Source organism: Strongylocentrotus purpuratus, unplaced genomic scaffold (assembly GCF_000002235.5).
Source record: "Strongylocentrotus purpuratus isolate Spur 01 unplaced genomic scaffold, Spur_5.0 spur5_scaffold_9, whole genome shotgun sequence".
NCBI classification, from domain to species: domain Eukaryota; kingdom Metazoa; phylum Echinodermata; class Echinoidea; order Camarodonta; family Strongylocentrotidae; genus Strongylocentrotus; species Strongylocentrotus purpuratus.
Genome location: NW_022145615.1, coordinates 17608752 through 17623840, shown reverse-complemented (window position 1 = coordinate 17623840; position 15089 = coordinate 17608752). Strand labels below are relative to the sequence as shown.

At 37.6% G+C, this 15089-nt stretch overlaps 1 protein-coding gene across 2 annotated transcripts in view; it reads right to left on the bottom strand.

Annotated features, from left to right (window-relative positions):
- The window catches only part of LOC575071 (microtubule-associated protein 1B), a 49816-nt gene that overhangs the window by 7790 nt on the left and 26937 nt on the right, over window positions 1-15089 (bottom strand). For both annotated transcript variants that reach the window (XM_030976322.1, XM_030976323.1), the window contains exons 2-4: window positions 12980-13072; window positions 3207-3451; window positions 250-360 (exon numbers count right to left, since the gene is read on the bottom strand). In XM_030976322.1, coding sequence (XP_030832182.1) covers window positions 250-360; window positions 3207-3451; window positions 12980-13072 — 449 coding nt within the window. The remainder of the gene's footprint in view (window positions 1-249; window positions 361-3206; window positions 3452-12979; window positions 13073-15089) is intronic.

Sequence of the window (15089 nt, the reverse complement as noted above, 5' to 3'; positions counted from 1 at the left end):
TTTCTGGAAACCATAATGAGCCATACAGGCTAGCTATTAAATCAAGGCCTCCCTTGTTTGTTGTTTGTTTGTAGTCAAAGATACTGTTCGAAATCTGGCAATCATTTAACAAAAAATGATCATAAATTATAACATTCTAACAAAATTACAACCACATATTTACATGTGAATGTTCAATGCTTGCTTTTGTCATTGGGGAAGCGTTTGTCGTGGCAGAGCTATTTAAAAATACATGAAGCTTTCTCTCACCTGAGGGTTGATAGCTAGATTGAGGCTCTTACTAAATGGTTCCTTAGTAACGGCTGCAGTGGACCAATGACATCCAGAGAGACACAATGTTTGCTTCTCATCCTGGGAGGCCTGGGAAGAGAGAAAGAGAGAGAGAGAGGTCAATAACATAAATATATTTTAAAAAAACAGCAACAGAGGAGTCAGAAATATAACAAAAAATGGACATAGACCGAGATGCAGTATTAAGAGAATGGAGATGCTCAGACAGGGATTGAGAGACACAGAGAGAGGGGGAGAGGGAGAGAGAGAGAGAGAGACAGATACAGAGAGACAGACGTACAGAGAGAAAGAGAGAAGATGAGAAAAACTGAAAGAAAAGGTTCATCAATTAGTTTAAAGTAGATCCAGTTTAAATAATCTTTCACCTACATCGTCATCTGAGGCATCCATTTTACTAGCTTTTACTGTATTTATGTTCTGTATTTTCCTCAGGGCTTGAATTTCTGCTTCTATAAACAATTCCAATAAGACTAAAGAGCTTACAATTGAATGATAATGAGAGAAAGACACTTTATTACATACAATAATACACCATGTTTTCATCAATCCACTTTGGAAAACACACTTTGATCCCCCTAAAGTGCCTCAAACATGTGGATCGCAGACTCCTACCGATGTTATGGCAGAGGCTGGAAACTAAACATAATGTCAAATAATGAGACAGGTGTGTGAAAGCTGTTCAGAACATGATTGAGCTAACAAGAAAACAAAAGTTTGGCTGCAATCTTGCCTACATCTTGCCAGGATGTTGTACAAATTTGCTGAACATGTTCGCGTATCCACAGTTCCCACCTGCACACTACAAGATATAGGGTGCGTTCAAGTGATTTTTTAAAGCTAGAATCACAAACATGAATCACAAATCAAAACGCTGTTAAAAAACATGGTTACTGCGGGAGAGCGTTCAAACGGTTTTTCATCAACGCTGATTCTCGCTCATTTCAAGCCCAGCCACTGCTCATCACACTGTGCAGTTTGACCCAGGAGTATATAGGTCAACAATAGGCTGCATACTTTCTGAATTTGTTTACGGTCAACTGTCAGCCAAACCGGAAGCATGCGCAGGCCACGATGATGACGTTATAGAATCCCAATTGAGATATCTGTTCGTTTTAGTGATTCTTAGCGACCCTGATTCTGCAGAATCACGATACAAATTGCATTTTTTTTCAGTTTCTCATGTTTGCGTTTTTAAACACGTTTATTTCTGCGACCGACGAAAATTTGCTTGAAATCACTTGAACGCAACCGTGTTTTAAACTAAACGTCTTTGATAACAGTGTTTCTAGGGTGAAAAGGTGTTGCTTGAACGCACCCATAGATGAAGGTAATGTTTGCTCTCTTTGGGACCATCAAAGCCCATATCATGTTAATCTTTCAAAGAAGTGTGAATTATTTTTGGCACCTCTGCATTGCAAAGGTGACTATGCCAATACCCCAGATTGTGAGTTACTCTGGTCACATCTTGGAGGTACAAAGATCGTGATTATATTCCCCTTTGATATGAATCAATGTGAAATTCAAATATTGATGTTTCTTTCTTTCTGATCAGACAAAACAAAGTCTGCACCTTGGATCCGGTTAGATTATACTTTTATTCCTTGAATAAACAGCCAAGAAACTGAGCAAACAAGACCATTATGGACTCCCCAATTACCGACCATGAAATTGGGCCACAATGAATCATTCATATGAAGCACAATGACGAAAATCAATAACAGCATTAAGAACTGAAATATATCTCAATTGAAAATCAATCCCTATAAAGTCTCATTTTGAAGCACATGAGCAAATAATAATTTTGAAGCCTTTCCATAAATATATGGAATATTTGTCTGACTAATCATCCTTAGATCACTTCAAACTTACTAAGTTTACCTACTAACGTATCTTTATTATTATTTCATTGCAGCATTTTTTAATGTGAATGTAAGGGAGAGGGTGGCTAAAGTCAATCCCTCACAATCTACCTTCACTGCTCACCTTTTTCAGTATTAGGGACTTTTAGATTTGCGTGGATTGATACGTGTGACGTCCATTCAAGGCAGTGCATTAAAATGACATCGATTGTAGCATAGACCTATTGTCTTCGTGCGAATCTAAAAGTCCCTAATATCATCTGAACCAGATAATACTGGACTTTGTCAACTCGGCCTTGCAATAAAATGTAGGTGAGCACAAATCAAAGAGGGGTCTTCTTTTATCCTGAGGGCTCCCCTAATGTTACCAATTCCATAACACATACACCTAGCAAAACTTTGTCAGTCTTGGGTGGCATCAGGAGCATCTATAGAACACAATCATCTTCATTTCCATCTTAAACCCAATTGCAAGACTAACCTACTCCTATATCCTTGACAAAATAAAGCACAGAGCCATGGAACCAAGAGTAAATTTTAGAGTACATTTCTGAATAGGCCTGTCCTCATCAGCTCGAGATTGCCAAATATCCCGCTATTTGAACTATCCCGATCGCAAATTATCCAGTTAATTTGCGTCTTCATCAGCCCGAAGTTGCAATTAGCGGGATATTTGGTCGAGATAATCATCCCAAGATATCTCGGGCTAGTTTGCAAAATATCCGCTATGTGTCTGTGCATCTTCACCAGCCAGAAGACTCGCACTATGCATGAATGCTGAGCAAAATATCTAGAGCTAATTTCTCGAACTTGAGTTTTAGTTTCAAGGTCAAGTCTTGATCTGACAGAATTTTTAACTTCGGGATTATTTCCCAAATCAGAAATAGCTGGCTATTTGGCAATCTCTAGCTGATGAACACAGGCCTAATGAGAACGGTTTGTGACTGGCAGCTACATGAATGTAATAGTGTAACTTTAAGGTTATTATCTTTATAATTAGAAAGAGGGAGGGCCGGGACCATGCACTTAGACTTCTAACTCCTACGAGATCAATACCTTGAGCAGTGCGGCATCCACATCAGGCTCACAGAAGACCTCCGAGACATCATGAAGCGTATAGGTGTCATCATGGAGGACCCAGTCACCGGTACCTTCAAGAGAGTGTCCTCCAAAGGAGACATGCTTGTTGACTGAAGGGTGGGCCAGGAGGCTACGTAGCTCCTGAGAGAGATACTCCGATGTAGGGTTGATGAGGACTACTATACCAAGATGGGCTCCACAATAACCAAAGCTGACATGGACTGAAAAGAGGAGGAGGGAAATGAAAATGGAAATTGGAATAAGTCATCAAAGTCAAATCATCAAATATACCTAATACCATTTTTTAAATAAAGAATAATAGTTGCCTGTTCTGGTAAACAGCTCATCTGTAATCAATATTACCTAGGAAAACCGTCTGCCAGAAGGGTTAATATAAGGGTGCATCGGGACGCAGTATAGCTTGACGATGTGTCCATGTGCACTCATATGGCTGGTGCTTTGCTGTAAATGTTTTATTCTCATATATAGGTCTTTATAATCTGCTTCTTGTATATATTTGTTTTCCCTTTAATGTTGTTTTGTTGATTTTTCTAATTTCTTGATGTCATGGTTGGTTCCCCAACCACAAGTTTGTATTCAAACTTCTTTAGGGGCTCCAAACCCATTTTTTTATTTCCATTAATTATTGCATATGTATTTTTATGGTTGAAATAAATCAAATAGAATTTAATTGAATTTAGAATAGACCATTTTGGTAATGCAATCAAATTTAATGCATAAATGTTGTTAAGTGCCACATTACAAATTATTTCGTCGCTGTTTTCATGAAGTGACGGTAGTGAAAAAAAGGACGATTTCATTAACCTGTTATGAAAAATTGTATTTGAAAAGTCAGAAAGTAAATTGCATTCATTAATTGTTGACTATTGAAATACAATCATTTGTAATGAGGCACTTAAAAATGTGTGCATTAAATTTGATTACATTGCGAAAATGGTCTATTACAGTGAAGAGGTAGCGAGATTTGAAATGATTACCGGTCATCAACAAAAAGAGTGTTAATGGATAATTAGTTTAAAACACAAAGAGGAAACTACAAAAGGATCTAGACAGCCGCATTCATTTGTTATCCTTTATAATGGCACTATCAGCACATGGGTCCCGCAGCTTTAATGACTGACTATGGAGAAGAGATGCATCATATTAATTTTGCAATGCTTTCATTTCGTTGCCGGATGCCTGAAAGCTTTTCACTGCAAAATACATGTCTCTCTCAGCTAGACATGCAGTGGCTAAGTGGATGTTGCAGCATAACCTCATTAAGACCCCTTCCTGTGAAACATTTCAAAGAAAACAGGCATGTTTGGTTTTCCTGTCACAGTTCATTATCATCAAACATGCATCAAACAAGTCATAAAATAAGATCTTAATCAGCAGAGATACCTTGGGATCATGAATTTCTTTTTCCATTTCAATTAAATTTCTTTAGAGGATGTGCTCATTCTTTTGAATTATTTCTGCTGAACATCATATTTGGGTCAAAGCTAATGTCACAGCTCTATCCTAAGAAAATGATTTGGGGAATCTGAACACAAACTGTACTATAGGTTAAATTTCTGTATATTTTTGTCAACATAGAGTTGTTGTTTTAGTTAGATCTTAGATATGAACTATGTAGCCATGAAATTGCTTTTCTCTTAACAAATACAAATCATCTCTGGGAGCTATAAGAGTGTTAAATGTATGTAAACAATTTAAATAACCTAGATGGTATAAGTTCATGCCTTTAATACTTGCAGACACCAGCCTTATGGTGTAAAATTACGTTTGTGACATAGCCCTATACCTCTGTAATAAGTATTCCCACCTTCGTAACTACCAAGGTTATATTACATTGAAATGTTGAATCGTTCAATCAAAATGAATAAAGATCAAGCAAGCCTCCAGACATTTTCCTCCTACTCCCTTGCATCATGGAGGCCCCCATCCATCTCATCACTCTACACCCCCATCATCACTAGAACGGAAATGAAGGATAATGGGAGGTAATCATGAGGGCTATCAGCTCTTAGACATCATATTCAAAGAAAAATAATAATAATGACCACCTAAACCTCCCTTCTATATTAAAGGCGACCATTGCTAGACACTTGACTAGTTTCCAATTAGCACCTGCATGGAGCACACAAAAGGGAAATTTTATAGGTCAGGACTACTGAATAGGCACATAAACCGATTCAGTCTGACACTATCTCCCTCCACCGCCACCCCCCATCCCCCCCCCCCCCCCCCCCCCAACATCCCACCTAACCACATACATTTTTTACATGAACCACATAATTGTTAGAAATCCATGTATGAGCAAACAGCCTGTCTAAAATATGTACTGCCCCCACTATTTAGGTCATGGCAACACCCATTTATAAACAAGCTAAAACTAAAACATTTTTTTGTAATGGAATGAAAAAAAAGGAATCGATGTCATAATACTTAAATAGTGTGTGTTTTTTTTAGAGAGAGAGATATTTAAACTATTATGACGATGAACATATTCATCAACCTTCTACCATAAATTGTTTCTAGATCTGATAATGAAATCAAGTTCATGTAAACATTTGATATCAGAAAAATGTTTTCATTCAGTTGTTTAGAGAATCCGCCCTATATTATCTTCCACCCCATATATACCAAAACAGTAGTTTAGGTTTACCTGATACATATTTACACAACTCTCTTTATAGTGAGGAGACATAAAACAGTGATATCAATTTCACCATTGTTATTGATTCAGACTGATCTATTTTCATGTGTTTATTCTTTCATTTCTTTGCACACTACTCGATCTAGCATATAATGTTTCAGACTTCATTTCAACCATTTTCATGATTAGACGTGGTTTGTGTATCGTTGATGATGTGAACATACGATCTATTCAACGAGCCAACTGGATTGAGAGTCAGCCGCAGCGGCCATCTCATTAGCTTGGCCACGTCACACATTCGCACATCCCAATGCTCAATGCCATTACAGCATGGCACCATTCATCTAATGGCACCCAACATACAGTATTCATCGGATGCATGCTACATGAATGTGCAAGGATACATTCACGTTTATGTGTGGATCTATAACATAGACAGAAGTTGACTTTCTCCACAGAAGATATTGGGAAACACTGCTATTTTGGGGAATTGCCATTTGGTCTACAACCAGTTCGTCTACTACCCAATTAGTCTATTCCCATCTGGTCTACACCCAGCCCCTCTACTATCCACATGGTCTAATAATCATTTTGTCTACTACCCAATTACTCTATTCCAATATGGTCTATCACCCTACTATTCATAAGGTCTAATAATCATTTGGTCTACTTATCATTTGGTCTAATCTCCAATTGGTCTAATCTCCAATTAGTCTAATCTCCAATTAATCTAATCTCCAATTAGTCGACTACCCATTTGGTCTATTGTTCATTTAGTCTAGTAACCATTTGGTCTAATTCCTGTTTTGTCTAATGCCCATTTGGTCTACTATCCATAAGGTCCAATAATCGTTTATTTATTATCATTATTTTGTGATTAAATTATTTTCAGACCATATATAAGATAGTAAACAAAATGGGTATTACACAAACTGGGAATTAGATGGGCTGGAAAGTAGATATAGTAGACAGGTCTTACCACATGGGAATAGACCAATTGGGAAGTAGACAAACTGTTTGTAGACCAAACACCAATAAACCGCTACATGCAGTTTAAAATCAATCAAACTTCTAACCGAATTCGCATCTGGAAATGTGTTGAGAAATCTTAAGAACATAGACAGCGACAAAGACACTGCACTTTTTTTCCTGTCTCTCTCATCCTCTTACTATAAGGAAAGACAATGAATGAACTGATGGTGAACCTGATCTGTCCTCGTTTCAATGGAGATGATAAGATATCAAGTTAATGTTATGAACATCAGCTTTACTCTCTAATTACAGGGTACACCAGTCTTATAACGGAAGGGAGTAAAACTTTAAAGATAAAGTTGAGTTTTGGTCATGCGATTGCACAGTGAAAGAAAAGGTGTGGAATCGATCAGAAAAGGTTGTATTGGTGTGCAATGCAAGGTTCTGGAATCATCAAAATGATTTTAAAAATTGGCCCAGTTTTGGTAAAGTTACAAGCACTGTACACAGAAAGATGTTTATGGAACTACACAAACATGTGGCATACAAATCTGTTCCCATATGTATGCTGTTAGATACATGCCATATTTAGAATATGAAGGCATTTGTAGAGCCATGCTTTTCAGGGAACATGTTTTATCTGATGCTCTTCCACACTTAGAACAATGATAACGCTCACAAATTATTGTTCACCTCTTCCCAGAACTCAACCTTCTCTTTTAAGTAAGATGCAGGCATACCCCTATCATAGCAGCACACAACAGAGTGTATTGGTAGAAAGGATCATTATTTTTTATATTATGTTGTTTGACTGAGAATTGTTGTAGTCTGAGAATAGGAAGAACGCTAGACTGAGGTTACATACCAGTAAACCTTAAAAAGTCAATACAGGAAATTTGTTTTGAATGAAGATTCCCATAACATTCTGATTTTTAATACCGTAAAATTCTTTTGAAATTACACCCATTATTTCTTAAAGTGCAACCCATGTAATAAGTTCATTTGTATAAAAGCAGGAAAAAAAAAGGTTAAAAAGAAAAGATAAACATAAGGAAAAACAGAAGGGTCCTCTAAAGAAGGGTCCTCTCAATAGGTCCTCTACAGGGGAAAGAACCCCCCCCCCCCCCTGAGTCATACATTTTTGAAAATTTGAAATTGTAGTAATTTTGTGTGTTGGAACAAATGGGAAAGTTGTCCCCACTTCATCACAGAGACATAACCGATACAGCTACAATGTAATTTGAAGAGCCCATACCTATAGTGAATGCAACTTTCAAAATAATCATAACTTCCTCATTTTTTGTCTGCTTTCATTCAAACTTTCACCAGTCTACTTTTCTGTTGTTTCTGCTTTCCTCTAGAGTAGTTTACAATCAAGGTTGAATTTCCTTTTACTTTTTTTCTTCAATTACTCTCAATGTGAGTGCACTATTATTACCCAGAGTCTGATTAAATAAATCCTCCATCAATGTATGCTACTATTATTTGAGTTTCGACTTGGTTCAGTTCACAGTGTCTCAAAAACAAATATTTCAGTAATACCCTGAATTTGGAGAGATATTTGTGTACATTACATTCTATCTGGTTGCTATCAAAGAGGTCAGAAAGACAAATGAAATCATCACAGATATCCATCTATCATTTTTTGTAATTAAATATTTGTAAACTACATCTAACCTTCCCAAAGCTCAGAGTTACAAATATACTTTTCTCCATTCTCGAATCAAAGGTGATTATAGTACTTACAAACAAAAACAAAGTATACAAACTGAGCTATCCAAATAAAATAAAAAATTCTTTATTAAAATGAGGACAAGGTGAGCCATGCTTGACTGACAGCCTGCATTCTTCTCTATAACAAATCAGTCAATTGGATTTCAAGTGACATCTTCTTTTATGCCTGTCGTCACGGTTGCTCAACCAAGCAAGAAATGCCTGTCGATCAATGAAATACCACAGATATGATTCACAGCAGCTCAATCGCATTAGAGAAAATCCCAGGTGCTGCACATCTGGCAGCCCAGAAAAAAAAAAATTAAAAAACATGTTTATTGTGGTATGCTGCACATTTCATTTGAAGGATCTAGATACTATATGAAAAGAAAGTAAAATCAATATAGGTTATATATAGATGTATAGAATTAAAAGTGTAGTTAAGAAAGTAAAATCAATATAGGTTATATATAGATGTATAGAATTAAAAGTGTAGTTTTCTTTTGGTTGTGATGCAGTATTGCCGGTTTATGCATTTAAAATTTGAACTAAATCTTGCAAAACGGGTCTAGGAGCTTCAAGTTCAACAAGATTTACGATTAAGTAATTACTGAGCTGATATCTAAAATTTAGCCTATATACACTGGGTTTGAATATTGCAGCAAAGACATATGGAACACGTAATCATATCAAATGAAAATGAGTTAATTATAAATGGCTTTCTTGTCTTGAATTATAAAGAATTGCTACTTAATATTTCTCTGCAGTGACATAGTTATGTTTTAATAGTTATTTTCTTCTAATCTAAATAACACCTTACACAATAATTACCCCATCCTTGGAATAAAAATATTAAAGACATTACTAAAAACATAATTTTCTTGTCTCTTCATTTGAACATACAAATGAAAACATGACTGCATGCACGACTCAACAGCCTGATCTGAACATTAAGCATTGCTTTGCTCAACATGATTCATTATTTGCTTTTCCCTCACCTACAATGTTAATTGTATCCAAACAAAAAGGAAGGAGAGAGCAAAGAGTGTGCATGTAGGCATGGCTGAAATAATACACATCTTCCGAAACCCAAATCCAATCTCTTTTTATTTGTGATGTCATGCTTTGGTGGGGTTCCGGGCTCACGATAATATTGATTGTTTGCTATCAAAATAGTCTGGATGAAGGTGTGTACATGTAGAGTATCAGACAATAGCAGAACACCAACAGGGGTTCCCGGCCGGCCATATCTTGCTTTATACAGCTTGCAATATACTGAAACCAGATTCACATCATAGAGGCATTTAATTCTTTATATTAATCAAATCAATATGGCTGATTGATAAGTGACCGCACGACCTCTGTTCTTTTGCTCAAGAAAGCCGCAAGCTTGCTGTACATTGTGCTATAGCCACAGCAAGCACTTTTGTTTTCACACAAATTACATTGATGGCCACGTTAACCTGACAGAAGGCATGAATCTAATTGAGCCGTTGTCTGCCCCGCTCGTCTGATGCAAATGCATTAAGCCAGGCATGCACTCTCATCTATCTATATTTAGCGATGATGTCATTGATGTCATATACACGCTAGACAGCTTCAGACAAACAGCAGCCATGGGCTTAGCACAGAAAGAGAAGAGATGGAGGAGACTGAGAAGAGAGTGGGAGCATGGACCTACTACAAATGGTGGGAGAGAGTGGGAGAGGGTGGGAAAATGAGCAGAGAGAGAGAGAGAGGAGAAGGAGTGGGGGGGAGAGAGGGGGAGAGAGGGAGAGAGAGGGAGAGAGGGGGAGAGAGAGGAGAAAGAGAGGGAGAGATGGGAGGGAGGGAGGGAGAGATGGGAGGGAGGGAGGGAGAGAGGGAGGGAGGGGGACGTAGAAAGAGAGAGAGAGAGAGAGAGGGGAGAGAGAGGGGAAGAGAGAGAGAGAGAGAGAGAGAGAGAAAGAGAGAGGGAGAGAATGTATGCAGAGGGGCGTAAGGAGTGACAAGGATAGAGAAAAGGAGAGATCCATAGAGAAACAAAAATTGCAATGGAGAGAGTGGTAAGGAGAACGAGAGAGAGGGAAAGAGGTATTAGAGTGCATGCTTAGTGGGAAAGACATGAGAAAGAGAAACAGAAAGAGAAAGAAGGGAAAAGCGACAGATGGATAAAGCGTTATGAATACAAGCTATTGAAGCTATAAGAACATATTATGGACAAAAAGGGAGGCTACACTACACTGTAGAGATACTGTGATCATGTTCTTAGTTTCTGAATTTAAATAGCATAAATCGAGATCTAAGTCAGAAAATCAAGGAAATGTTACTATTCATGCACACATCTCATTCAAATTGGAAGCATATGTTACATTATTCCGTTGACATACAACACTTGCATTTCGGTCAACTATTTCAACTTTTCAAGTCATGGTTGTATTTATTATTGACATCTATCCTACTAAATCAGGCATTCCACATTTATCTATTTTTATTTCATACTTTTAATTTGAGACAATATTATGTGAATGTACAGTACCGACTATAATAGACAGAGTATTATCACACACACACACACACAGAGTGACAGTATATGCTATGGATTCGTGTATGTACCCACGTTGGCCTTCTAGGCCTACATTCAAATAACAGGATGTTTATGCCCTACTTTCCTAGGAACTCCCTTTTTATTTTTCAAAATTCATCCCCCACACACAAGAATTCACCTGAAAGGATGATTCATGCAACAGTTGTTGTATGCCAGAACACCCGGTAGTGTTTGTTTACGCTGAAAATCAATTTGGGATTCATTTTCACACAACACTGGTTTAGTGATAAAATCATAAATGCGTAAAAATTGAGCACTGCATGCTTCAATGCAGGGAATGTCGGTTTTATTCATTGGTAGATTGCAAAGACAAAGCTTTCAAAAAGCAATTACTGGTAGAGATAAATGTGGTAAAAAATGAATTATCTCTCTACATGTGACTGATATATGATATGGAAAGTATTCCATGTAAATGTAAATTAGCTTTGACAGATGTCACATGTTCAGAATGCCATGGCTGTTTTTCTTTTGTTTTGATCATGTGCACTGCAACTAATACTGTTTTCACACTGGCAATATTTTGCTTAACCCCATACTATAGGTGGGGTAAAGGGGGGGGGGGGGTCTTAGCCCCACCTATAGTACGGGGTTAAGCCTATTCCACTTTCTGTTCAGACTGGCATTTACCAAAGTGGGCTAAAGTTGGCTAACCCCACCTATAGTACGGGGTTAACTAACCCTGCAAAATAGCAGGGCTAATTACTCTGCAATTGTGGTGTTAACTCCTGCTAACTTTTTCAACTTTGGAGTTCTGCTTCAATCACTAACTTTGGCAGATTTTCATGAATTACTTTCTGAAATGTCTCATGAGTGGCACATCTCATTTCAAAATCATTCTGCCCTATCCCTTATAACCCCTCCCCTATCCCCTATACCCCTCCCCCTCCCACACGTCGCCTGTAACCACCCCTCTAATGGCACATAACATGTCTTCTGCCTAGGGTGAGGTGTTCTTTGTAGATAAAATGAACAGTTAAACGACCTTCTGGCTCTCAACAGATGACGGAAGGAGTATCTCAGGGTTAGAATGTGACCTTTCTCTGGTTAGCTCTTCATAGGTTATCCATCAGGAAACCAGTCGGTTACACACACACACACACACAGACAACATGGAATCTTCATCGGATTCAATGACCTTTAACCTCATTATAAGTGACATCTATTCATGTGACAGGCTACTGCTCTGTTCTGTAGATTGAATGGCAAGGGGGCTCTCTAAATGCATCCTAGGAGATCACACAAGGCCTGTCCTCATCAGATCGAAATTGCCAAATAACCCGCTATTTCTGATTTGGGAAATAAGCCAGAAGTTACAATTGCGTCTTCTTCAGCTTGAGACTTGAAACTCGAGCTAGAGAAATAAGCTCGAGATATTTTGCTCAGCGTTCGTGCATAGTGCGAGTCTTCGGGCTGGTTAAGACGCACCAGACAAATGGCAGGATATTTTGCAAACTAGCCCAAGATATCTTGGGATGATGCAAATTAGAGGGGTTGCTGGGTATAAAGGTCACACACTACTATCTTAAGTAGATAGTAAGATATTACTCACAAAACTTTCTAAACTTGTAAGGATCATCACACAAGATGAATCAGGTATATAATATGTTAATACTTTTTATTCAGAATGGCCCTTTTTTAATTAATTTTTGTATAGGAAAATTGAGGTTTCATCAGAAATTCAGTATATCATTCTCGAGAGAGCTCTACATGCTTCATGAGGTTTCGGCTCTTTCCCGAATTAAAACCTCCCCACTCCCTAATATTCTTCTTATTAGAACTCTGCCGTGTATGACAACAAAATAATAAGGTACAAACCTAGCCCAGTCTTGACTGGATTAGCCTCTGCTACAGATTTGAGGACGTCATTGTAGTCTATTAAATCTCCATCAATATTCCAGTTCTTCAGACCTGTATAAGTGAACAAGAGAAAAAAATAAATGTTATGAGTAAATGGTGTACATTTCAATACAGAATACACCATTGCTACTGATGTTTAAATGTTTAATTTCTTTCAGTACAAACAAATTTTTGAACCCTTATACCCAAAGTAAGTTTTAACAATTAGACTATGGCACATGCACATGTAAAACTTCAATGGTGTCAGGGAGAGGTTTTAGAGGATAATTGGGACAGAAACCCCCCCAAAAGAACAAACCAACAGATCATCTTTCGAGATCCAAGAGAGTACCAACTCTATGCTAAAGGGATTGGGTAACTTTGTCTCAGATTCTGAAACGAAATCCTGGATTTAGTTCATGCTGCAATGATAATTGTAAACCTTAAGGTCACTCAGGAACCCCATGACTTTTACAAGCCGAACACCTGTCTGATTATCAAAATATTTATGATTGGAAATCCAAATTTCATTTTTCGTTTTCCTAACGGTTTTTATAACACTACAGTCTATTGGGGAAAATGAGCATGGTAAATCCGGATTTTGACTTTTTTGAGGCATTTCATGATCATTTTGAAGCACAATTTTTTTTGGGCTTCAACTATACACCATATCACAGACACTGATGACACGTTAGGCCATGCATCTCAAATTTAAATGATGCCTTTAAAGTGTATGAGTTGACTTCCTCAAGGCTCTCAGCAGACAAAACATTCCTCCTCCACTTAACAGTTCCATCACATTATCACCTTATTATTAGATTTCCTTGGTAAAGTCAGACTGTCTCCCCCCCCCCCCACCTCTTTCTCTCTCTTTCTCTGTCTGTATAACTGCCTGTCTGTCTGTCTGTCTGCCTCTCTCTCTCTTTCTGTCGTCTTCTACCATTCTCGAAGATATATTTCCCAATGTCTCTGTGCATAGATTCCGACTCGTTGTCAAGAACATTCTCATTCTCTCTCTCTGTCTTCTATTCTTGAAGACGTATTCCCCATTGTCTCTATAGATGCGTAGATTCCTGATTCATCTTCAAGAACATTCTCTTAACCTTCGTATCTTTTATCCCTGTCAGCAGAAAGCTTCAAATGGCCTTGAACTCATCAGGCTCCGTTCACAGGAAGCGATATCCCAGATGCCCTGGCTTTCACATCTTTACTCATTTTAACACGCCTCGGAATCTGGGGGTGCCATGCAAACTTCACCTTTTTGTATCTTATCATTATCGGTATGGAGTAAACAGCTCCAGTCAGTCACATGTAGATTGCTCAAACAGTCGTTCCTAGCTTGCACAACAGACCATGCTCCTGCTCATCACGAATATGCTCAAATAACAATAGCATATTTCTGAGGAAAGCATTAGACCATGTGTTTCCTCTGCAGGTGCTATCATACAATGAATGACAGATCATTCTTATGAAACATATATTTTGAGAGGAATCATGAAAACAAATATTTCATATTTTGGATGTCCCCCACAGAATATATTATTTAGATCTCATTAAATCTCAGACTATTGTAGATTAAAACAAGCTACTGTACTTCACTTAACGAAAGATTCTACAAATCTCAATATATCATTTATGCATATATGACCAATATTAGTTGTATCATATTATCCCTCTACGTATCATCTAAGAATCTTTTTGATAAATTTTGCCTTGTTTGCTTTGTCAGAGAAATCAATGTTCACTAAAATATTTTCTCCTTCTTTTATTATAAAAAAATATTCTTATATTTTCATTCCAAAAATGAATTTTATAAATTTCATACAAACTTGGCAATTAAATAATTTTGAATTGTTTGAAAACAGCAAACCGGATTCTCCTTTCCTTGAACCCATTTCCTCTGAGTTCTTCCAACAAACAATGATTTTTAAAGAGACATTGTAGGATGTCACAAACATAGCCGGATATCTAGCCTACCACACCAGATCAACTGGTATCACAAAGATTAGCCTTCCTTTCTTCAAGATCTTAACATGTAATCAGAGCTGGGCTGATGAAATATTTGGTTTCGATGGTCTTCCTCTTAGAG